The sequence below is a fragment of the Pelobates fuscus genome, chromosome 9 (genome assembly GCF_036172605.1).
Source record: "Pelobates fuscus isolate aPelFus1 chromosome 9, aPelFus1.pri, whole genome shotgun sequence".
In the NCBI taxonomy this organism is placed as follows: Eukaryota; Metazoa; Chordata; class Amphibia; order Anura; family Pelobatidae; genus Pelobates; species Pelobates fuscus.
Window position 1 is genome coordinate 134,681,044 of NC_086325.1, and position 26,540 is coordinate 134,707,583.

The 26,540-nt window shown below is 41.1% G+C and overlaps 1 protein-coding gene across 7 annotated transcripts in view; it reads right to left on the bottom strand.

Annotated features, from left to right (window-relative positions):
- Positions 1–9,875: 9,875 nt before the first annotated feature.
- Positions 9,876–26,540, bottom strand: part of RAPGEF1 (Rap guanine nucleotide exchange factor 1) — an 89,679-nt gene continuing 73,014 nt past the window's right edge. For 6 of the 7 annotated variants that reach the window (XM_063432473.1, XM_063432472.1, XM_063432477.1 and 3 more), the window contains 13 exons: positions 25,913–26,001; positions 24,872–24,995; positions 24,712–24,787; positions 23,552–23,640; positions 20,070–20,158; positions 19,290–19,478; positions 15,203–15,287; positions 14,667–14,761; positions 14,458–14,536; positions 13,460–13,561; positions 13,275–13,372; positions 12,849–12,977; positions 9,876–10,792 (listed from right to left, as the gene is read on the bottom strand). In XM_063432473.1, coding sequence (XP_063288543.1) covers positions 10,642–10,792; positions 12,849–12,977; positions 13,275–13,372; positions 13,460–13,561; positions 14,458–14,536; positions 14,667–14,761; positions 15,203–15,287; positions 19,290–19,478; positions 20,070–20,158; positions 23,552–23,640; positions 24,712–24,787; positions 24,872–24,995; positions 25,913–26,001 — 1,395 coding nt within the window. In that variant the 3' untranslated portion in view covers positions 9,876–10,641. Of the gene's footprint in view, positions 10,793–12,848; positions 12,978–13,274; positions 13,373–13,459; positions 13,562–14,457; positions 14,537–14,666; positions 14,762–15,202; positions 15,288–19,289; positions 19,479–20,069; positions 20,159–23,546; positions 23,641–24,711; positions 24,788–24,871; positions 24,996–25,912; positions 26,002–26,540 lie in introns of all 7 variants that reach the window. The other variant, XM_063432471.1, reaches the window with a different exon arrangement.

Genomic DNA, 26,540 nt, shown 5'->3' on the forward strand with positions numbered 1-26,540 from the left:
CTGAAAACCAGAGACTTAAAGATCACATTTAAAAGCATAATTCCGTTGATTTGATGCAAAAAAAAAAAAGGAATGCGCGTATTTATATGTACAGAGAACATTTAAAGTATAAAAGAAAAATATATACATATATACAGGTTCCCCCGTTCCCCCACAATTTTCAGATTGGGTATTTTAGTAGTTGTTGCAATTATTGTTTTATTACAATTGATCAAGTAATTCAAAAGGTGCTCCTGTGATTATTTAATTTCGCCCCATGTACTGACAGAATGGGTATCTAAGAAATCATTTTCCGGATTATTCACTACAAGTGGAAATTGTAGGGAATTCACAGCATATTTAAAAAGAATTTGGCCACAAAGTTTAAATTGGAAAATTCTCTCATGTTTCCATTTCGGCTTGTTTTGATCTAAAACTTGCAAATAATTTTGCGTTTTGGGCAATTCACTCTTTATTGAATAATCTTAAAGGGATTATTCAGTGAACACGGAACTGTAGTGAACTAAAAACCTGAAATTCAAATTTAAAGGTAAAAAGTGCTGACCTGGAACAGTTCTCTAACCGAGCTGTAGTAACAGGGGGACTATTTCAGACTAGATTTTGCATTTCACTGTATCAAGTTTTTGACAAATAGGGACCCTTCTGGATGCTTAGCCAATAACATTCCAAGGTAACATAAGGATTGTGTGCATTAAATCTCTTGCAGAGCATAAGTTGCTAATTGTTGAGAATTGTCAGAAACTGAACATGGGAAATAGTCACAGTAAGGAAATTTAGCAACTCAGCTATTTTTAACCTTAATATGAAATTTCTTGATCAATATCTGGTTTAGTGAATAAGCTTTCTAGTTCTTTAAATTTTAAACGTCCTCAACTACTAACCAGGCCTACTATTTACTTGCCACAGCACGCCTGGAGATCCATAGCATACTCTCCAGGGCTAAATTTTCACTTTCAAATGGCAAGTGGAAATTTAGAGCCCGGTTCTGTGGTATTGGTGTAGAATAGATTCTACGTGCTAATAAGGAGACCCACAGGGTATTGGGCAGGCCTGCCCTCCAATTACATTGCATGACCAGGTTTAAACCAGGTCAGGATGGAGATCTCTCATATATATCCATATAACCAACATGAAATGCTTCTTTAGGTTTTATTTTTGAATAAAATATAGGAAACCAAGAGGCCGCACTCACCTGAACATGCATACATTATAGGGTGCTGCTGGGGCCAATTTATACGACATACAAGATCCAGCGCACTCGCTCATTCACTAAACAGCAATTTCAAGTCTCACAGAATGTAATAGTTTTATTTAAAAACACTTCACCAAGGCAAAAATAATGGGGGTTTATTTACAGTATGTGATCATACATTGCTAAGCCTGCCACAACGTCAATGCCTGCTCTTATGAGATTAATCCACTTACTTGGGAAATGCTTCCTCCTGGGACTCTCTGCCAAGGTCAAGGTCAAATAGGGCCCTGGAACGAGGCACCTGTGATAGAGAGGGGTGTAAACACAAGGATTTGGCCTGGACTCCCAATTATATATGAAACCAAGAGGCTGCACTCACCTGAACATGCATACATTATAGGGTGCTGCTAGGGCCAATTTATACAACCACCACGATCTATTTGTATAATATAAGCCATTTTTTGTCACACACACGTTATAAGTAAGACAATAAGTAAGGCAGTTAGACAATTTGGGCACTCACAGCCTTAACCACCAGAGTGAGAATTTTTGGGAATTCAAGGAGAATTAAAAATTATTGGTCAAAATAGCCAAATTGGGAAAAGTTTCCCAAGTCTGATATATTTTAATTTCTGCTATTTTCACCCAACATTTGAAATTCAATTTGACTTCCTGGAAAACAACAAAAAATGTTTTGTTTAATAACCCTGCAAGAAAATCCAATGCTACATTGAGCGAGAGCATGTTCTGCAATATTTCTTGTAATAACTGTAATGATCAGGTACATCAGGCGATCCCAGTGTGGAGAGCGAAAGAATATTCCCTAAAAACACAATGGGAATTTAAAGCCACATTAGAAAAATTGGGAAAATTCTACAAATCTGCTGTTTTCCAGCCTAGCCATTTTAACCTAATTTCTCCAATGCCTAACGTCAACATTTTTTTTCCATTAAAAACAAAAACTATTTTGGTCGGTACCAAAAAACTAAATTCCAAGGGACACTATACTCACCAAAAACAACTTTGGCTTAATGAGGCCGTTTTTGAGTATAGATTATGCATCTGAAGTCTCACTGATCAATTCACTGCCATTTAGGAGTTAAATCACTTTTGTTTCTTTTTATGCAGCCCTAGCTACGTCTCCCCGGTATTGACTGACACAGCCCGCATGAAACAAAACTGGTTTAATTTTCAATCAGATGTAACTTAAAGGAACACAAACATGTATTTCTGACCCTATAGTGTTAAAAACACTATCTAGTGCCCCCAATGCCAGTAAAACTTTATTCCAGTCTGCTTGTGCTGGCACTGCCCCTGATCTGCCTACTTGGCTGACTTCGTGAGAAGTGATGATCTCAGCCAGATCTCAGTGTCTCCATGCAGAGGATGGAGATGCTGAATGCACTGCCCTAATAAGCTCATCTAGTAGCCATCTGAGGAGTGGCCACTGGAGGTGTCCCTACGCTGTAATGTAAACGCTGCTTTTTCACTGAAAAGACCATGTTTACTGCAAAAAGGCTGAAGGGAATGATTCTACTCACCAGCACTACATTAAACTGTAGTTGTTTTGGTGACTATAATGTCCCTTTCATTTAAAAGATTATATCTCCTGCTCTGTAAATTGAACTTTATTTACATAGAGGAGGCTCATTCAAAGTCTAGCAAGCTATTAACAGAGCAGGAGATAAGAAATGCTAAATTAAATAGAATTTGAAATAAAGGTAAATAAAGTGTAAACATTAGATGACAGGAAGTGTTTAGTAATGCTGTGAAAGTCACATGCAGGTGGGTGTAACTAGGGCTGCATAAACAAAGTTATTTAACTCCTAAATTGCAGAATACTGATCAATGAGACTGCAGGATCATTATCTATACACAGAAACTTCTTCTTTAAGCTAAAGTTATTTTGGTGACTACAGTGTCCCTTTAATTTAACAAGTCAGTTGTGGGGAACTGAAACCGACAGTTTGGTAGGCCTGTAAATATGAATATATAATATTTATTATATAGCCACTAGCCATTGGCAAGTAAAAATTCACTCCTGGTGAGTGTGCGGTTGACCCTCCAAGCTTGCAGCAGTGCCTTACTTTTGAGCAGAGACTTTAAATTGTAAGTAGAGTAAACACACATATTTAATATTTTAGGAGATTAGTAGCTCCTTGAAAGAATTAAGATGTATAAAAGAATGAAATTCTTATTAGGGCACTGATCTACAATTTCTCTGATGTTCAGCCAGCATGATGTGCTTGGTACTTGGTGTATCTGCATACTGTGTAGCCATTGGTTGAAGCCCATAGTAAGTTGTTGGTGTTTGCCGTGGAAACTTTGAAAGACAAATTTAGAGTTTATCTGTCGGCATTAAGTGTAGTTTGTATAAACTAAGAGGGGGTAAAAGTCCTTTGATTTAAACTCTTAACAGCACGATAACAAATGACTTCTGAATTGCATTATCTAGAAAAAAAAAAATAAAAAAACACAACCACCACATAAAGTCTCTCCTTGTATTTAACCCCTTAAGGACACACGACATGTGTGACATGTCATGATTCCCTTTTATTCCAGAAGCTTGGTCCTTAAGAGGTTAACCCCTTAAGGACACATGACTTGTGTGACATGTCATGATTCCCTTTTATTCCAAAAGTTTGGTCCTTAAGGGGTTAAAGGGACTCTCCAGCGAGAGGAAAAAACATATCCATTTTGTTAAAACCCCTTCAGTGACTTACCTGAATCCAGTGCCCATGTCCCTCGGCGCTGGGTCAGGCTCTGCCCACGCTCCTCCGCTGCCGACGGGGGTGACCAAATGCGCGGCAATGGCCACGCGCGCATTGGACCTCCCCACAGGAAAGCATTATTCAATGCTTTCCTATGAGGATTCTGGCGACGCTGGGGGTCTTCATGCATAGCGTGAGGATGTCCAGTGTTGTTTAAAACACTTTGCGTGTTCTAAGAACACAGAATTCCCTCTATTGTCTGTCTGCTAGACAGCCACTAGAGGGGGACTTAACCCTTGCAAGGTAATTAATGCAGGTTATGAAAACTGCAATATTTACAGTTGCAGGGTTAAGGGTGGTGGGAGTTGGCACCCAGACCACTCCAACAGGCAGAAGTGGTCTGGGTGCCTGGAGTGTCCCTTTAAGGGTAAGATCTGCATTCAATTCATAGACTGCCAACCAGGGCTATTTCATGCCAGCCTCACACAGTATGGCTATGTAAAATCTCACATAAGTGCTGCGGAATGTGTTGGGCCTTTATAAATTATCATAATTAGAAAATCCCAGTAAATAATATTAACACTTTAAAGGGGAACTGCCAGGATTTTTTTCTAAAATGTTTAAGTATCCTCTAAAGTTAAAGGGATTCTATAGTGCCAGGAAAACAAAGCAGTTTTCCTGGCACTATAAGTCCCTATAGTGGCCACCTCCCTCGCACCCCCCTCCTGTGGCACTGAAAAGGTTAAAACCTATGGCTGCGCGCGCATTAGATCTCCCCATAGGAAAATCTGATGCTGGAGGTCCCCATGCAGAGCGTGAGGACGCCCAGCGTCAGACACCGGACCAAAGGTCTGTTTCAATACAGGAAGCCCTCTAGTGGCTGTCTAGTAGACAGCCGCTGTGGGCAGACTTGGAACATGCAATGTTTTACATTGCAGCACTAAGTACAAAAGTGGTCTGGGTGCCTACAGTGTCCTTTTAATAAATATGTGTGAGTTGTGGAAAAATACAATTAAATGTAGAAATCCACTCTGTTGTATTTAACACTATCCTGGAACAAATTTTCTCCATCTTTGACCCCTGTCAATCAGTGTTATAAGCTCTGCCACGTTCACTTGTATGTCAGCACAGAGAGGAGAAAGAAACAATGGACTTTTTTTTTATCACAGTGTTCTGAAAAACTGTCTTTTAGTCTCTAATCATTTATGAGATTATACTTAAAATTATCTCAAAAGTGTTCTCTACCTAAATTTTGCAATTTTTTGGTAGAAATATCAATTAAAAAACAAAAACAAAAAAACACCAAGTTTAGAAAAAAAAAAGAAAAGGGAAACCGGACACTTATTGGGTGGAAGAAAAGATAAATCTGTTGGGTTGCAGGAAACAAATTCCTGTTAGGGTGCAAAAGAAGCAACAGATAAAAAAAAAAACCAAAACTAACAAATGTAATAAATTGCACACGAAGACCCAACTAACCAAACAAAAACTACTGTCTTTGACACTTTGATACATCTCTCCTAATATTTACATCTCCCCTACCCCCCTCCAAAGCAGTGTACCATCGTCAACTGGATTGTGATGTCATGGATTAAAAAAACAGCATCACATGAAAAAGAAAGTTAATCCATGTTATAGGTAATTTTCAGAGTTTTATTTAATAGTTTTAATTTCCAGTGAAATGACTGTTCACCTTTAACCCCTTAAGGATCAATCTTCTGGAATAAAAGGGAATCATGACATGTCACACATGTCATGTGTCCTTAAGGGGTTAATAGCATTCACAATTAAAGGAGCACTCTGTTAGAAACACAAACCTCCAATATTAGGTCCTCCTGGCTAGTTAGAATCCTGAAATAGGAATATAAAGTCTTTACTCACCTTTAGTCCCACACAGCGCTGGTCTTGCCGCTCTGTACACTTTATTGGTAAATGGTACCACCCACCCATTGTTTGTAGTAAAACTGTTTTAGAACTGGGCGCCTCTTCCGGCCTCCACTAAAGCCTTCAGAGAGAGAGCTGGAAGCTCCTGCTTGGAGCTTTTGTCACCTCTCCTCAGCTAAACAATACAGGGCTAGCTCATTGGCTGAGAGTGCCAGCTTCATCACTGGGCTTAGCTCACACACAGAGCTGTAGTGGAGGAGGCCTGGTAGACTCCAGCTAAGAAGTAAAAAATAATCTAAAATGGTTTGACTATTAACAGTGGGGGGGTGCCGTAGTGCCACAGCATGCTGTAGTGGTTAAGGTTCTTATAGAGTTCCTTTAAGCAAAAAATGCACATGGAGTGCCCCTTTAAGATAAGGTCAATAAAGGTAACTGGCATTCATAATAACCAGCCATGCTCGAATGTACATCATCTATATTACTCCCAAAAGGCTCTCAGCAATATCAATACTAGTTTCTTACCATTGGGTGATGGCTAGGGTTTATATTGAATGCTGCATGAATTGGAAGCTCAAGGGATAGAAGCACATTCTCTTGAAAAAAAAAAGCAGTTAGCAATTTTGGCCATAAATGTCCTTAGTCATTTCTCTACGTGTATGAGTTTAGTAAATAAATAACTTAGATATACCTGAAAAGTCCATTTCATTTCCTGAAAATGAGACAATAGGGCAGTGATGGCTGAACCTTTTTGAGCCCGAGTGCCCAAACCGCAATACATGCCAACTTTTTTTTCCTTAAAGTGCCAACACGGCAATTGCGTGTGTGGGGGTGCGTGTGTGCGTGGGGGTGCTGTGTGTGTGTGTGTGTATGAGGGGTGCTGTGTGTGTGTATGAGGGGTGCTGTGTGTGTGTGTGGGGGGGGGCTGTGTGTGTGTGTGGGGGGGTGCTGTGTGTGTGTGTGTGTGTGGGGGGTGCTGTGTGTGTGTGTGTGAGAGGGGTGCTGTATGTGTGTGTGTATGAGGGGTAATGTGTGTGTGTGAGAGGGGTAATGTGTGTGTGTGTGAGAGGGGTAATGTGTGTGTGTGTGAGAGGGGTAATGTGTGTGTGTGAGAGGGGTAATGTGTGTGTGTGTGAGAGGGGTAATGTGTGTGTGTGAGAGGGGTAATGTGTGTGTGTGAGAGGGGTAATGTGTGTGTGTGAGAGGGGTAATGTGTGTGTGTGAGAGGGGTAATGTGTGTGTGTGAGAGGGGTAATGTGTGTGTGTGAGAGGGGTAATGTGTGTGTGTGAGAGGGGTAATTGTGTGTGAGAGGGGTAATGTGTGTGTGTGAGAGGGGTAATGTGTGTGTGTGAGAGGGGTAATGTGTGTGTGAGAGGGGTAATGTGTGTGTGAGAGGGGTAATGTGTGTGTGTGAGGGGTAATGTGTGTGTGAGAGGGGTAATGTGTGTGTGGTAGGGGTGCTAGGCAGGGGTAGGGGTACTGCTGGGGGGGAAGGAGAACTGCTGGGGGGGAAGGGGAACTGCTGGGGGGGACGGGAACTGCTGGGGGGGACGGGAACTGCTGGGGGGGACGGGAACTGCTGGGGGGGGAAGGGGAACTGCTGGGGGGGGAAGGGTAACTGCTGGGGGGGGAAGGGTAACTGCTGGGGGGGAAGGGGAGCTGCTGGGGGGGAAGGGGAACTGCTGGGGGGGAAGGGGAACTGCTGGGGGGGGGGAAGGGTAACTGCTGGGGGGGAAGGGGAGCTGCTGGGGGGGAGGGGAACTGCTGGGGGGGAGGGGAACTGCTGGGGGGATAGGGGTACTGTTGTGGGGGGTAGGGGTACTGCTGTGGGGGGGAGTAGGGGTACTGCTGTGGGGGGGGGAGTAGGGGTACTGCTGTGGGGGGGAGTAGGGGTACTGCTGTGGGGGGGTAGGGGTACTGCTGTGGGGGGGGAAGGGGTACTGTTGTGGGGGGGGAAGGGGTACTGCTGTGGGGAGTAGGGGTACTGCTGTGGGGAGTAGGGGTACTGCTGTGGGGAGTAGGGGTACTGCTGTGGGGAGTAGGGGTACTGCTGTGGGGAGTAGGGGTACTGCTGTGGGGAGTAGGGGTACTGCTGTGGGGAGTAGGGGTACTGCTGTGGGGAGTAGGGGTACTGCTGTGGGGAGTAGGGGTACTGCTGTGGGGAGTAGGGGTACTGCTGTGGGGGGAAGGGGTACTGCTGTGGGGGAGTAGGGGTACTGCTGTGGGGGAGTAGGGGTACTGCTGTGGGGGAGTAGGGGTACTGCTGTGGGGGAGTAGGGGTACTGCTGTGGGGGAGTAGGGGTACTGCTGTGGGGGAGTAGGGGTACTGCTGTGGGGGAGTAGGGGTACTGCTGGGGGCGGTAGGGGTACTGCTGGGGGCGGATAGGGGTGCTTGGGGCGGTAGGGGTACTGCTGGGGGGGTAGGGGTGCGGGGTGTCAGTATCACCCCCCCTCCCTCCTTCTTACCTTTAAGGGGGGGGGCGGCACAGCCATCCCTGGTGGACCGGTGGTGGTAAGCACTGCAGGGGGAGGGATCTGTGCATCAGCTCCCCTGTCGTCCCGCGCGATGCTGTGTGGAGCGTTGCCATGGTAACGCTCTGCAACGCTCCACACAGCATCGCGCGGGAGGACAGGGGAGCTGCATCACAGATCCCTCCCCCTGCCTCCCGACCCGGAAGCAGAGTAGGCGCCTGCCGTTTCGGGTAGGCAGGTGCCTACTCTGCATTGATGGTGAACCTATGGCCGCGTGCCCACAGAGAGGGCCCGGCGTGCCACCTGTGGCACGCGTGCCATAGGTTCGCCATCACTGCAATAGGGAAATGTAAACCAAGAGAAGAAAATTCATTTCCCTCAAGCCCCCCACCTCGTTCTCTATTCATGCCTGAATTATCTGCACATTACAAGTCAATTAATAGAGTATGGGGAAATTAAAGGGACTGCAACGCACAGCATTTACAATAAATTAATGTCACTCATCTGGACATTACATCATTGAATAAAATATTGAAATTCACCTATAACTTGTGCTAAGCTTTTGCTATGTTATTTTCTTTTAAATTTATAGTAAAGATTTAGCGAACGATCTCACAATCCAGTTTACCCTAGGTATAGATTGCAGATGAGAAGGAGAAACAGAGGCATTGTTTAATTTCACCTCTTCTGAAAAAAGGACAGAGCTTAGAACAGTGATCAATAGGAAGCCAAGATGGAGAGATGCTAATTTCTATATTTAACTTAATTTTTCTTTTTTACACTACCCAAATACATATTTTATTTAAATGTAGTGGATAAGTAAGCGTAATATTAGAATTCCTAGGAAGGCCCAATTCCCCTTTAAAATCATTGCCCACTACCACTCTGCCAAACCGAAATCTCTGACAACACTTGATTAACATTAAGATGCCTTACTCGCTGACCTTTTAAATATCTCTGCAAAAGAATATTCATAGAGTAAGATTAAAGGGACACTCTAGGCACCATAACCAAGTCATGTCATTGAAGTGATTTTGGTGCCTGCAGTTGCAAAGCTTTATCCCATTGTTTAGTGTCAAACGGATAGTGATCGGTTTGACACTGAACGGGGGCCCTCGGTTGCCCTTGGTTCCAAGTTAAAGCATTTGGCAAATGCAGAGTTTCACTCTATATTAGCCATACCAATTCATATTTGCGATGGGCTGAGCGGCTGCAGACTTGAATACAAGTAAGATTTTACTATATTTAGGGAGGCAAGAGGAACCAGGTGGGGCTAGATTGTGGTTTTAACACAATAGGGTCAGGAATACACGTTTGTGTTCCTGACCCTGTAGTGTTCCTTTAAGCCATTAGAAAACAGAGTGGCGGCACCGGCAGACTCCCTAAAATATTTTTTGTGACAATAAGAATTTTACCCGGCACGAAGATGCACAAAATACACATATGGAAATGAAATATTTTCCTAGTGTCCTATCTATGTCAGAATACTAATATAGGAATAAAATTAATATTAAAAGGGCCAGTTATGCACAAGTTTTTATAACATTTATTTTAACCTGTTGTGTGGATAGATCACTTATATCTACCTCTTAACCGGCTTTTCACATTCACAGATTTACGATTTGAGCTTTTTCCTTTTTTTATTATTCCTGTATGTACATTTCACTCGCAATCTCCATATAACTGTCATGCAAGAGCATAAAAAAAATATATATAATACAGGTCACATTAACATGAACCTGCCTTCCCCTAAACAGAATACTGATATATACAGGAGCCACATACTGCTCTCTGCTGGGGAGGGAAAATAATGGCAGGCTGATAAAGACACACAAGACCAAAACAAACAAAAAGAAAACACAAACAAAATATGCAAAGAAAAAAAAAGTTGGCAAAAGGTAACTGAAAAATATGTGATTGTTTATAAAGATTTTTTTTCTTCTGTTTTACAACTTGTTCATTGATTTCTGTGACTCTCCAAGTCTATTGGAAATGTTCCAGGATACGCACATAGGTCGGCTCTTTAATTTCCCAAAAAAGCATAAGATACTTCCAACATTTGGGTCGATGGAGAATGATTGAGATCCACGAGACACAGAGTACAGTTTTGTCCAACTTCAATATATTAATGGATTGCACAAATAACAGGTCTCATAAGACATAAAAGACAACAGTGGGCAGAGTAAGCCATATCTTTGGGAAGGGTCAGCCAAGAGATGGAGAGAAGAAACCGTAAACAAGCTGACTCACTCTTTCCTTCCGCTCTTCGACCTTCCCATCCATGGGAAGAGGCATCCTTCCTTGGTTTTTGCTTGGTGGTATCCACCACTATGTGGTAGAGCCACCTTCTTGGGTTCTGTTTGACAGTTTGTACGTATTATCATTCTTTAAGTCTTTTCATCTCTCTCTGTTTTCCGTCTCGTGATGTTTCGAGGTTTTATTTTTAAGGACAGCTCCCATAGAGCCTCCTCAGCCAAGTGGTCGCTGAAATCGTTGAAGAAGGAGATTATGTCATCATTCCTGCGGATATCGTAATGTCTGTGGAAAAGGAAAGGGTGTTTTATAGACCAAGAAAACGAATTCACAAACTTTTCATGCAATATTATCCTATTCCACAGCATTTAATGCACTACTAAATTTGAGGACATTTTTAAAGATCATTTTAATAAAATATTGGGGAAACCAACTTTTGATGGAGGATAATTAATTAAGGTGATGGCTTAAAATGTAATTATACTTAGAGATAACATGAACATCCTACTGTGAGCCTGAGCATCACAAATTATTGAAAGGCCTAAACAAGCACTTTCCAAATAATCTTATTTGTATGAAAATGTCTAACTTGTGTGAATTTAAATATATTCTTTAATTCCTTAGTATTAACTAAGTGAGTCATATAGAAGAATGTCAGAATGATAATCATTCTAGGAAGATACTTCTGTTTTTGCTAAAATGGCTTGCAGGATGTGAAATAAGGAGTGTTACCAATTTTGATTCTGTGATGAGTTGCCAATGACATTAATTGTGATGGCTAACAGAGGTCCTTTCTGGATCACCTTACCCAATTTGCCAAAAAGAGTATTACATGTATCTCTGTATTAAGCATCATGGATAGTCAGTCACTCCATGCATTCAATAGTGAACTTTACAGGGTTACACTTTTAAATTACCTTGGTGAGTTTTCACAAGAATTGAACCATAGTGGGTTGTCAAACCTTTTTTGTACTCTTTTCATAGATTTAGGTTAAAGTGGAAGGAGTGTCCCTCAGAGTTCTGTTCATGGATCGTTTCTATTTAACATATTTATAAATGATCTTGAAATAGGCATTGAAAGTAATATTTCACGGTATGCTGATTATACTAAACTCTGGAAAATAATTCAATGTGAGCAGGATATTGCTTTACAGCAGATGGATTTAGATAGATTGGGGACTGGGCACTCAAAAGGCAAAAGAAATTTAATGAAGAAAAATGCAAACTCATGCACTTTGGGGTAAAGCATGCTCAAGCTACTTACACCCTACAGGGTAGTGGATCAGGGATAACAACACACGAGAAGGATTTTGGAATTGTTATAGACAACAAATTAGGCAACAATATTCAATGTGAAGCAACAGTTGCTAAGGCCAGTACGTTATGGTCATATTTAAAAAGAGGCATTAATTCTAGGGATGAAAATATAATTTTGCCACTTTATAAATCAATGGTAAGACCACACCTTGAAATGCTGTGTAATTTCAGGCACCTGTTCTAAAGAATATTATAGCACTAGAAAAATTGTAGAGGTGAACTACATAATTGATAATAGGAATGGAACATTTTAGTTGTGAAAAAGACTAACAAATTTAAATCTGTTTAGTTTACAAAAAAAGACACCTCAAATAGTATTATACAAATATATTCTGGGCCAATACAAACTATTGTCTAGATATTTATTCATAAACAGGACTACACATAAGACAAAAGGGCACACATTTAGACTGGAAGAAAAGAGATTCAGTGGAAGGCAAAATGTTTTTTTACAGTAGGAAAAATAAGGATGTGGAATTCTCTGCCTTAAGATGTGGTTTTATCAGAGTCTGTACAGATGTTTAAAGAATAACTGGAAGAATACTTGCAAAATTATAATGTTCAGGGATATAAATTTTTATTTGTTGGGTAATAGCTGCTTGATCCAAGGAGATATCTGACTGCCATTAAGGGGTCATGAAGGATTTTATAAAAACAGTTTGTCGCAAAACTTTTTTAAAATTTATTTATTTTCTTTTGGAACAACAGGAAATACAGATCTGAGAAGGGCTGAACTTGATAGACACATGCTTCTTTTCAGCTATGTAACTATGTGACCTATTTTCCACATATCTGTCTTGTCAGAATAGATAAAAGTAAACCCTCATCTGTCATAAAATTAAAACTCTCAATGACAGCTGACATTCTATAAGAACTGAGTGGCCGAAATCTGGTCGCCCCTATAACTTACAAACATGGCTCAGACCAACATCTTCAAAAAAGAATCTAAAGTAGAAAGAACTCGCAGATTCCAACAAGCTAGGAGGACTGGCTAGAAGGAGAGGACTTTAAGAATGGTACTCACATCTGCTGAAAACGTCTCATACTGTCCAGGATATTAAACTGTTGCCAACGCTTGGAGAAGTTCACTTTACCATCAATGTGATCTGGATTCCCCAGGTGCACAAACGTGAGGTCCTGCAAGATCAGGCCCCTGTAAAGATGGAAAAGAGAACCAAGGAATGATTAACTCTGGATCCAATTAATTTCAATGCAACTTAAGAACAATGTGTAGAAATAGTTTGAAAACCTGGTTCTAGACGGCAGAAATTCTGCCCATTTGTCATTCTCCAAAGATTACGATTACCAATAATTAATAATCTTTATCAATAAGCAACTTGTTATTATCTTGAAAAGAATTATGCTTCACATTTGATTAGAGTTTGAGAGAAGTACAGCTAGGCATAATTTCAATCAAAGTAGACATTCAGGCACTATGTAAAGTACTTACAAATAAGGAATACATGGAGGCTCAACTTCAGACAGAGCAGCTCTGTAGGCTCGGAAAGAGGAGCTGCTGTCAATCAGAGTGCAATATTCAGCCAGACCCTGTAGAAATAGGAATAAAAACACAAAACTCTCATTGACTGACAAATGTGTCCTGCAAGGCCATGGAGTGGCAGTACGTATACATACCTCTGATGTCTGCTTCTGCCATTCCAACCTACGGATGGGTGCAGAGTCCAGAGCAGACAATATGGCAAGATAGGAGTTAAAATTATTCAGTTTTCTTAGGTGCTGCAGGAAGAGACAGATAAAAGCAAAGTGAGGTGCGCCTAAGCACTGCGTGCATTATAGTGCGTGTTACTAATAATAAACATTAATCTAGCTCCCCACTGGCACTTTACACTAAGACAAATAGATTTCCTGCTAAAAGGACAAAAAAGTGCCGCACAACCGTTACAGTAATAAATTTAATGCATAATAATACATAACTACTTGCTACGCTCATGATACTTTATGGTCCTCCTTCCTCTAGATCAGGCTTCCCCAAACTCCGGCCCTCCAGATGTTGCTGAACTACAAATCCCATGATTCTATGAATGAACTAGATAGGCTGAGAATCATGGGAGTTGTGCTTCAGCAACATCTGGAGGGCCGGATTTTGGGGAAGCCTGCTCTAGATTGTAAGCTTTTGGACCTAATATTTGTAAAGTGCAATCTGTAGTGATGTAAGGGAACAATACACATTTATAATGTACTTCTGAAAGAGGACTTTATTCCTACTCAAGAAAGTTGCAAGCATCTTTTAAGGCCCAAGAATTATAGGAATGCATATTCTGGCAAGTGGAGGATTTACACTCCTGATCTGGGTTACAATTTTAATATAAAATCTGCAGTATTCCAAAAGGAAGTAGCAGCTGCATGTACACAGCATTCTAATGGTGATGAAAGTAAATTGAGAGTTTTCATATGTGAGTTGTCAAGGCTGCGGTCCCATCAGATTGTGTACTTCGATGACCCCCCCCCCCCTTTTTTTTATAAAGAGAGACAGGATTACAATTGGAAGGTTATTTCACCAATACTTAGAAGCGTATTTTCAAAATAAGAAAATAGTTTCCCTCTTCCCAATTGGTTATGCAGTCGACACAGTGTTTTAAATATTAAGGAGGTCGCTGGATGAAAGATCTCACCTTCATAATTTTGATAAATTTAAGCAGTAATCTCTCACGGTCCTGTGCTTTTTCCTGCAGCATTATGATTGATCGGACCCTGTGTGAGAGGTGACAGACATCATTAACAAGCTCTAATCCCTGGGCATTGGAAGTCCCAAACAGAGCCAATGAGAACGGGTGTTTCATTAGACACATCACACCCATCAACATTATTTCCCAAGACTTACCAGTATGACATGTTGTTAAAGTGCTCTGTGAACTGTGTCAAATTTGGGCTCTTCTCTTCATTTTGCTCTTTGGCCCACAGCAGGACCTCAGGGATCTATGGGGTGGTGGAAAAAGTGGGTTTGTTAAAAGAGTTCAAGTGCAACAAAGAATGGAATAGAATATCAACCTTTTGATTTGCCAAAACCAACAAAGAAAGGCTACAAGGATCTGAGAGACTTCAGAAAAGAAGGCTTTAGTTAAAACTTGTGCATGATACATTTGGGATATCACTAACTGGTCCACTGTCAAGATGTCTTAAATTCAACTCAAGTACAACCTGAAAATGAAAGATGGCTGCCGCCCAATTCAAGGCACTTTCCTAGATTTTATCTGATTTTTTTTAGGAATAACCAAGTATAAAAGCTGTAGTAAATTAACACTACAAATATTAAACAGGTAATTACAATTCTTTGTTTAAGGTGCAGAAATGCCCTGTAAGCGAACTTCTTAATGCCTCTATATGGCTACTTGACAGCACCTCCTCATGGCTCTGTACCTCTATTTTGTAGAATAGTTCAGCATCCAGTAGGGTTAGTTGCTCTGCAATTTCATGGCTGTGAAAATCATGAAGAGTTCCCGGCCTGCCAAAACACAAGTAAATAATGTCATGGCTAGTAGTGTAATGGTTCAACAGATATAACTTTTCATTGGTAAACGGGTCAGCTCACCAGGATTGCTTTTTATTTGCTGGGATTAAGGGTAAATTGTTCTTAGAGGGGAATCCCAACCCAACTAATTTCCCATTTAAAGAAACAGTCAAGAATCGAACAAGGCAAATACAATATTAAAAGTTAGTATTGGTACATATGTATACTCTCACAAAATATGTCATAATAGTGTTTGTTTCCAATCTTTGTCCAAAAGTTTGAGCAAACTGAAAGCATGAAATCGTTCTCCAAGCTATAAAACCAAAAGGTCACAGAAATGTAAGAATTCTCTAACTTTATTGGCTTTTCCTACAATGTATAGAAGCATGTCTTCTCCATTAGTTACATGTTGGCTGGCTTATGCAAAGACTGGCTAAAAAATTGACAAACAATGTTCTACTAGAATTAAAGGGCACCTGTCATGCCACAAATAATTTATGCTCATTTGAATGAGCATAATATTGTTATAAATACATTGTGCTAGCAGTTTTGCTAGCATATATATATATATATACCGTATATACTCGAGTATAAGCCGAGTTTTTCAGCACATTTTTTGTGCTGAAAAAACCCCAACTCGGCTTATACTCGAGTCAATAGTCTGTATTATGGCAATTTGCATTGCCATAATACAGACTGGGGGGGAGAGGGGTGCTGGCAGAGCTGTACTTACCTTTCCTGCAGCTCCTGTCAGCTCCCTTCTCCTCTGCGCCGTCCGTTCAGCACCTCGGTCAGCTCCCAGTGTAAATCTCGCGAGAGCCGCGGCTCTCGCGAGATTTACACTGGGAGCTGACAGAAGAGCTGCACGGACGGCGCAGAGGAGGAGAAGAGAGCTGACAGGAGCTGCAGGAAAGGTAAGTACAGCTCTGACAGCCCCCCTCTCCCCCCACTGAACTGCCAATGCTGGACCACCAGGGAAGGAGCCCCCCTCCCTGCCATGAATCAAGCAGGGAGGGGGGACGAAAAAAAAATAAATGAATAATAAATAATAATAATAATAATAATAAAATAAAAGTTAATTAAATTAAATTATAAGAAATAATAAATAAAAAAAATTAAAATAATTTTTAAAAAAAAAATAAAATTGCCCACCCCCCACCAAGGCTCTTCAACACACACACACACTGCACTACTACACACGCTGCACTACTACACACGCTGCACTACTACACACGCTGCATACATACACACGCTGCATACATACACACGCTGCATACATACACACGCTGCATACATACACACGCTGCATACATACACACGCTGCATTCATACACACACAGTGCATTCATACACACACAGTGCATTCATACACACACACAGCACTACTACACACACTGCACTACTACACACACTGCACTACTACACACACTGCACTACTACACACACTGCACTCATACACACACTGCACTCATACACACACTGCACTCATACACACACTGCACTCATACACACACTGCACTCATACGCACACGCTGCACTCATACGCACACGCTGCACTCATACGCACACGCTGCACTCATACGCACACGCTGCACTCATACGCACACGCTGCACTCATACGCACACGCTGCACTCATACGCACACGCTGCACTCATACGCACACGCTGCACTCATACGCACACGCTGCACTCATACACACACTGCACTCATACACACTGCATTCATTATACACACACACTGCATTCATTATACACACACACTGCATTCATTATACACACACACTGCATTCATTATACACACACACTGCATTCATTATACACACACACTGCATTCATTATACACACACACTGCATTCATTATACACACACTGTAAATAAATATTCAATTAATATATTTTTTTAGGATCTAATTTTATTTAGAAATTTACCAGTAGCTGCTGCATTTCCCACCCTAGTCTTATACTCGAGTCAATAAGTTTTCCCAGTTTTTTGGGGTAAAATTAGGGGCCTCGGCTTATATTCGGGTCGGCTTATACTCGAGTATATACGGTATATATATATGTTAGAAAAAAAAAAAACTATTTAAAAAATATGTTTTTTTCCCAGCTGTCAGTCCATGCCTCGGAGAGCAGAAAAGACCTTTAATAGTAGGTCTGTCTGCTCTCCTCCCATACCAACTACAGTGCACGCGCTGTGGTTGCAATGGAAAATCGCTAGCCAGACCTAGAATGCAACAAAACCAGCGTGTCAACGTCACTGACGAGATTTGCACTGCTTGTTTTACATTGAATACACCATGTATCTTTGTGATATGTCGTGTATTCAATGTACATGGGAGCAATTTCAGGTTATTTTTTCACAACAGGCTCACTTTAATAAACTGTATGTATGTAATAAATTGAAAAGCCACAGGTTTTAAGCAGTTATAACAAGTTGTGATAGCCTTCTACTTAAAGGGAAACTACAGTCACCAAAACAACCTTCGCTTAATGAAGCAGTTTTGGTGTATAGATTATGCCTCTGCAGTCTCACTTTTCATTTCTCTGCCATTAAGGAGTTAAATAATTTTGTTTATGAAGCCCTAGATACCCTTTGTGCATGTAATGTCCACTGCCTTCCTAAACACTTCCTTACAAGTGAGATCTAATGTTTCCACTTCCTTTATTGCACCTTCTGTTTTAATTAAAATGTATCTTCTGTAAGGGTAATAGCTACTAGACCTTGCAAGAGCCTCATGTGTGTGATTAAAGTTCAATTTACACAGCATGAAATAAAAACTTCAAAAACATCTGATTGAAAATAAAGCCATTTTTTTCATTCAGGCTGTGAGAGTCATAGCCATGGGAGGTGTGGCTAGGGCTGCATAAACAGAAACAAAAGTAATTTAACTTCTAAATGGCACAGAATTGAGCTTTTGGACTTCAGAAGCATGATTTATATAGTCCAGTGATAGGTAACCTTCGGCACTCCGGGTGTTGTGGACTACATATCCCTTAAAGCTTTGCCAGCATTATGGCTGTATGAGTATAATGGGAGATGTAGTCCAAAACACCTGGAGTGCCAAAGGTTGCCTACCCCTGATCTATACACTTACACTGCTTTATTAAGCTACAGTTGTTTTGGTGACTACAGTGTCCCTTTAAGCACTGACAATTTTAAACATAGCGATAGGATCTTCATAGAAAAAATAAATGCAATCAAAATATATCACAAAACAAAGCAGAGACTTCTGTGTTTTATGTATATACCCATTTTTAGCAAGATCTGGTAAAAGACAGAGCTTCAAACAACTCCTGCATTTTCTCATCAGCCATCACTCACAATCACAGATTGGAAGAGGCAACTTCTCGCATTATGCACAACAGATGCCCCTAGTACCTTACATGTCAGATGATCAATGGAGGATCCAGCAGTCTACTGGGATCTTCCATAAACCCATTTTGTGCCATTGTGCATGATGATGTGTTGTATGGCAGTCTGAAGAGCAAAAGACAGGGCTGGCAAGGATGAGATCGCAAGATAAATATATCTCCATTCCCCTTTTCCCCCAGGCGTCACCATGAATGCGAACATGTCACCCTGGAGGCCTTTAAAGTTCTGCTTTAAGATTTCACCCACCACAAAAACCGGCAAATACCTTTACACATAAAATCTCCAAAATGTATTTAAATGTGAAGAAGTATATGGTTACAGTTACTATATATTAAATATTGATCTTGCCATGTGAAAACAAAAACATTAAATGGTCACTTTAGCCACCATAACTAATACTTCAGCCAATGTTTGCAGTCTGTCTTTGCTCTAAAGTAACATCCATCTTCTGCTGCTCTAATGGTCAACGGGCACAAGGCACGATGTCAGACCATACTTAAACCATTTTAACATATTACAGAAGTAGAGTGCCAGGGCACTCCTAATACCATACCCACTAAAGTGGGCTGTAGCAGTTATAGTGCTTAGTGTCCCTCTAAAGCAAGGAATGTTAGCGTTTCTTACCTTGCAGCCACCCCTCTTGCAGCAAGAGGTCTGAGCGCAGAGTTGGCATGAGTCAGCATCCTCTTGTTCTCCACCTTCTCTAAAATGTTCTTGCGTAGAACGCGAGCCAGGCTGAGTTCTCCTTTACACACCAGACGAAAAACTAACTCCATCAGCAGCTTCAGAATCTCATCGGTCAGCTCCACCAAGCTGGAGTAATGAGGTGAAACATTAGGATCTGAGGTTACTTACCCCTGATCTAGGTAACCACATGCCTATGACGCCATCACTGAAAGCTTTTTTTCAAATTCCAGATATCGGTCTTCATGTTTCTTATAAGTTAATTTTGGAGTATTAACACAGCGAACACTACTTAATAAACTACAGGGGTTAAATAAAGGAGGAGTGATCGCAAGACATAAAATGGTGTGCAGGGTGCCATATACAAGGTTCTTTTTTTAATGTAGACGTGCTTCTATCAGCATAAGAAACATTTTGACGCTTTATTTTGCCCTACTATACCACTATTTGTATACAGGTCTGTGACAGGACCTTTTCACTTTGCTATGCCAGTTGCCAACACTGTGTTGCAAATATAAAATGCATTATTTCATGCACAATTGGCCCTTTAGACCACGATTCAATATACTATTACATATGTATAGATAAGTGATACATATCAGGGAACTGTAAGATGGGAAATGTACCAGTAGCAGAGGTAGAAATTAGGATTTCTTGTAAAATGGCACATTGCAAAATAACAATAATTGGAACAGATATATTAGTAAATTTCTTGCTTACCATAACTCATCCACCACTCTGACCAGTACGAAGAAGGTATTCTTACTCACACGCTGCTTGAAAGTGTCTTGGAAGTGGCAAAACCTTTCATATGTTAGAAAATTGGTTAAAGAATCGACTTTAATTAATGAATGTTATTCCATGGATTAACAGCAGGGGGCAGCAGACACAAACAGCGCTAAGACCACTAAAATCGAAAACTAAACTGTTTTGTTAAACAGGTTCACGGATGTTTGTATTCACACGAATGTTTATTGCTTTAGCGGCTTGTTGTTCACCAGCCAAACCAACAGGGGGCAGCAGACAAACAGTCAGAGAGTAATCACAGGAACCAAAAGCACTCAGCAGGAACTATTCGGAAGGAAACATTTTTTTATTTAAAACTGTGCAGAAAGTGACATATCTACATAAAAAACCATAACAAACAAAAACAAAAAACTAAGAACATTGCCAGTCAATCCTAAAACTCTCAAAGGAGAGCAGTAGGATTGTTGGGCTAGAATTTATATAAAAAATTGGATAAAAAGGAGGTTTTAAACAAAGTGTAACTGCTCACAGATTATCATCCACTGAAAAATATGAATCAGACCCATCCATTCACTAGCAAAAGCAAATTTCATTCCCCCCTAGGGCCTAAATAGTGAATTGATTAGAATTTAACATTTTAGACAAAATAGCCAAATGAAAAATAAATAAATAAATAATACTGCAACTTAGCCATGTTGCTGGTTTGGCTTGCCTAAAATGTGCAGTTCTCAGCAATTTATGGTTTACTATAAAAACCTGCATGCTATTCCACAAGTGGCTTCACAGTGTATGTATGCGCTTCAAATAAGACAAGATATGGCAGAGATCACATTAAACCTACAGCTGTACATGTCTCAGCCTCCCCTTCACTTATTGGAAGGCTGGAGGTTAGTGCTACGGTGTAGGTGTTTTTTGTAAAAAAACAAAACAAAAACAAAACCACACAGTTAGGAGTTATGCACAAAACTTAGGAGGACAAATTTGGGCACCTAGGACGTCTGAGGTTTAAAAGTGCTACTTGCACATTATTATTTTATTTATATAGCGCCAGCAAATTCCGTAGCACTGTACAATGGGTGAACTAACAGACATGTAATTGTAACCAGACAAATGGATGCACAGGAACAGAGGGGTTGAGGGCCCTGCACAATGAGCTTACATGCTAGAGGGAGTGCTTGGGTTAGGAGAACTTAGGTTATTTTTGACAGTTGCAGGAGAGGAGTCATGGAGGGTAAGGGGGGAATGAATACCCGCTAACAGTTTAAATGGCATTCTTTCCCGAAGAAGTGTGTTTTCAAAGATTTTTTTGTTTTCTTCAAGGAGTGAAGACTGGGTGAAAGTCTTACGGAGAAGGGAAGGGAGCTCCACAGAAAAGGTGCGGCCCTGGAGAAGTCTTGAAGGCGAGCATCAGATGTGAGAGTACATACAGAGGATAGACGTAGGTCTTCGGCAGAGAGCGACAACGGGACATACTTGTGTATTAGGGAGGATAGATAGATTGGAGTAGCATTATGAAGGGACTTGTAAGCAAGCACCAGAAGTTGAGCCCTACATCTAACTGGAAACCAATGTAGGGACTGACAGAGGGGGGAGGCGTGGGAGGTGCAGGTGGACAGGATAATGATTCTCGCCGCCGCATTCATTATAGATTGCTGCAGTGCGATATGGGAACACGTAAGAAAACTGAGAAGGGGATTACAGTAGTCAAGGTGAGAAAGAACAACAGCATGGACCAGCACTGTAGCTGCGTCTGCTGTTAAATAGGGTGGTGAGCTATGTTTTTAAGATTGAAGCGGCAGGATTTGACGAACGAATGGACATGAGGGGTGAAGGAGAGGTCAGAGTCAAAGAGAACAGCTGGGCAGCGAGGTAGAGGTTATGGTGGCACCGTTGACTTGGAGGGAGACAGACACGGGAGTAGCAACACTTGAGGGAGGAAAGACCAGAAGTTCTGTTTTGGACAGGTTGAGTTTAAGGAAGTGAGCAGCCATCCAGTTGGAAATTCATGGAGAGGTAGTCAGAGACACGAGTCAAGATGGGTGGAGAGGACCGGTAGATGTGTGTGTCACCTGCATATAAATTATAATGGAAGCCAAAGGAGCTGATGAGTTTACCAAGGGAGGCTGCGTAAACTGAGAACAATAGGGAACCAAGGACAGAAGGTTCCTTGGGGAACGTCAATAGAGAGGGGTTGGGGAGAAGAGGCAGAGCCAGAGAAAGAAACACTGAAAAAGCGCTGGGAGAGGTAGGAGGAGCACCAGGAGAGAGCAATATCTCATAGACCGAGATTACGGAGAATGAGCTGTTGATGATCAACAGTGTCAAAGGCAGCAGAAAGATCAAGGAGAATTAGATAGAGTAATGGCTGTGAGATTTAGTAGCAATTAAATCGTTGATACTTTGGTCACAGCTGTTTCAACAGAGTGACGAGCGCGGAATCCAGACTGAAGCGGTCAAGCAGAGAGTTGGATTCAAGGAAGTTTGTCAATCTCGCATACACAACTCTCTCAAGGATCTTGGAGGCAAAAAGCAGTAGCAATATAGGGCGGTACTTGGATGGATAGTTGGGGTCGAGGTTGGGCTTTTTCAGAATCAGCGTTATAGTTGCATGCTTGAAGGGTGAAGGAAATGTGCGGAAAGGGAGAGATTGAAAATTTTTGTTACAGGAGGAGCAAGAGAGGGAGACAGAGTGCAGATGAGATATGAGGGAATAGGATCAAGGGAACAGGCGGTGGGGCAGGAGGACCGGAGCAGAGCAGAAAACTCTTCCGTTGTAGTAGGTGTGAATGAGCATAGAACAGTGGAGTGAGTGGGGTTGGGTGATGTATTGGAAGGGGAGGGAGAGAGGTTAGAGATCTCTTCCCTGATTGTAGAAATCTTCTCAGTGAAGTGAGTTGCAAAGTTTGAGGCGGACAGGGTGTTAGGGGGAGAGGGAGCAACAGGGCAAAGGAGAGCATTAAAAGTGTGAAATAGGCATTTGGGTTGGCGGGATAGTGTGCTTATGAGGGTGTTGAAGTAATTTACTTTTGTAGGGGAAAGAGCCAGAGTGTAGGAGCGTAGCATAAATTTATAGTGGAGGAAGTCCACATACAGTATAACAACATATTTTACACATAAATTATTGCTACAAAACCACAATTCTGGAGATCATTTTGAGAGTGAAGGAGTTGAACATTGTAAGCTTAAAATCCATCCAATTTAAACAGGCACGTCAGGTTTCCCAATTGCACTACAAAGGGCAAACATGCAAGTGACAGTAGACAATGGATGGTCAAATGGTAGGCCCCAGCTTTTTCATTACTACAGATCCCATGATGTTTTGCCAATTTCAATGCTGGCAAAGCATCAAGTGAGATGTAGTTCTACAATGGCCTGATTGCTACCTCTCCAACACCCTAGTCTAGAAGCAGTCAGAAAACCCTGGCATATCCAAGGCAGTGCGCGTTTCACAAAGGATATCTGTACTGCAGCTTCTGGATCAGTTCTTCTGGAGAAATAAAGGTCCTGTATGTGGTCAGGAAAGCCTCACAGTACAGAACTAGATCTGTGGGGGAAAGAGAAGTACTTATGTTAAAATTAAACCTTGCACACACTGTTGTTGAAGACAGCCCTGTTAACCAAAACAAAAAAGAAAACCCTACCCCATAGTTTTCATTTTAGCAACATTGCATTAATGGTGTCTAATAACATTACAACCTTTAGCCTCGTTCATCTAGGCTCCTATTCCTAATTGGTAGTGCACACCTTTTATATATTTGTAAAATTGTGAAACTTGGGGTTTGAAAAAGGTGCAGAGTTCCTATGGCATATAAAAAGCATCGGAAATCTGCTATAAAAGATGTTTCATGTGTTTGCTCAATTAAATATTTATTAATAAAATAAAAAGCAGAGCACAATGATACAACATGAATAATACATTTTTATAACAGCATCCAGTTTATGGGATTTTTTTTCGGAGCACACTGTTCAATTTAAAATACAAATATGCAGTTTATTCACGACCCACCCACTGCTGAGAGAAGTGAAGTCATGCAGAACCCTGCATGTCCCAACACGAGGCATTGGGGATATTCCTCATCCGATAGGAAGTGCTAGTGAATGTGATCCAGGACGTCAAGCCAGGACTACATCAACATACAGCTAATTAAAAGGAAAGTCCAGTGGGTGGAGGGGCCTATCTACAGAGTGAGCAAGGCTTGTTGTCAATTAAACAGTTAAACTCTTGGAACTCAGGGTTTACCTAATATGTCTTACGCAGCCAGCAGACCCTCGAGGGACTTAAAATGTTACTCTGCTGGATACTGTATTCTCCCGACATCTCAGCAGTATAGGAGTATGGCACGCCCAAATCTTAAAACAACTTTTAAGGCCCTTAGGGATAGAATGCATAAACCTTCCTTAATTAATGTGGAATGACAGATCAAGAACTCTAGGCATACGGCTGTCCTGCTGCACTTAGTTGGGGAAATTTTAACCAACCTGGCTTTCTGCACTTGGGGTTATTTAAAAATTGATCTCTAAGAGTAGGGGTGTCTGAGACCGGCACTCCATGTGCTTGACTACAATTGTGGCAGATAAAATCAAAACAGAATAGAGCAACAGCCACTAAACCCACCTTTCCGATCGGTCTCTGTGGCATGGACCAGTAAGATGTCTCCAGATCCCCCACGAACGTCTGGCCCATCATCACCCTACAGAAGCGAGAACAAATTAATTCTGAAAGTTAGAACAACAACAAGATTCCTCCCTCCCCATTGAATGTTAGGGGACCTCACCTCTTGTTTCAGAGTCAGCTTAGCCATGATCTCGTTGTGATCGACAAGTGACAGCTCTTCTGTTTCCTCACTTTCCTCAGTCTCTGCCTCATCATCTCCATGATCGTTCGGGGATTTCGGTGGTCTGCGAGTGTTGAAGTATAAAAACCCAATTACACTACAGAGGATTGAAATACTCAGCTACAAATTGTTTTTAATTTGACCTTTGGACAAAAGGTACCTGGGAGGTTGAATAGCCAAACCAATGTCATCTATACAGGTTTCATATCCAAGACACATTGTTGTCTGTATTATAAATTTTATCTGAGGCCCAAATCTAAGCTGAAGTGGCACCGTAACAGTATGAGGCTATAAAAATGAAAAAGTCAATTACCTTGAAAAAATAATAGTCTGCCTAGCCACACTAAAATCTCTGGATTCAGTGTAGGTTACATGGAAATGTTTATCGATAGCCATTCAACATGTATCCCCCTGAGTTGCTGCCTTAACAATAAGCATTAATTACAAGATTCAAGACACACAGGGGGATATCTATAATAAGATTGGAGGTAGCATAGCAGGGAGCAATCTCTATGGAAACCAAAGGAATGTTTTTTACGAATTCCATTTATCAATTAGTGACACTTTGTAGTAAAAAAAAATTGTGCAGTGCGGAAGCATGGCAAAATAAGCCAAACTGGTCCTTTAAAATTTTGCAGATGTCCAAGAGATGGCAAAGTTTTTGACTATGCCAAGACATAATTTCACTTTAAAACGAACCTTAAGAAAGACAGCCAACCTGAAGTTCTCCGGCTGCTAAACCACATTTTCTATGATGCTTGGTATCTTATTGACTGATAAGGTATCGTGGGGATGTTTAATGAACCCATCGATTGACGGTGTCTGGTTGAGCATGTCTCTCTGGTTAATTTTATTTAAGCTTGGCAAATTGTTGGTTGTTCTCTAATGCTGTAAGTTTTAGGAGATAACACATTCTCATCACGGGATAGAAAGAACACAGCTATGGGGAGAATTCTGAAACTCATTATTAGTGCCAGATACCTTTCTGTGGCTTCAAGACCATCTTTGCCAGGAATACACGGTGGTGAGGATGAGTTACTCTGTTGTCCATCATTCGGTAAAGGTGATTCCTGAGTGCAGAGAAAGTTAATAACTGTCAAAGTCTCATTGGGTGAGCATGGCGAGAATAGTGTTTTCTCTTAAACCAATTTATTTGGCCATGTCATTTCTAAGGTACCAGGATGGAAACACCAACAAATTCAATATTGCTACAGACATCTTAAGAGTCTATTAAAACATTATTCAATATGGATGCTCTAAACAAATGAAAAAGTCAAGCTCAGATATGGAACTGAATTTCTTGTGTATATTTGCCAAGCTAAATAGTTGCCAAGCATATAGATAAATAGATTATTTACACCGGTGGCTTGTCCATCTAAACAAAAACAATGCCGAAGGAAAACCATCACAAATCTATAGCATCTACCTTTGCAAGTCATACAAATATATAAAGTGAATGTAGATACACTGTATGCCTCCTATGTGTGTTCATAAATGCAAACAGCACATCACAACACCACACACTGATGAAAACAAAGGACATTCATATATGGGTGTTCGCTTCAGAAGTGGTAAGGGAGTGAAAATTTTACAGCACATTGAAAAGCAA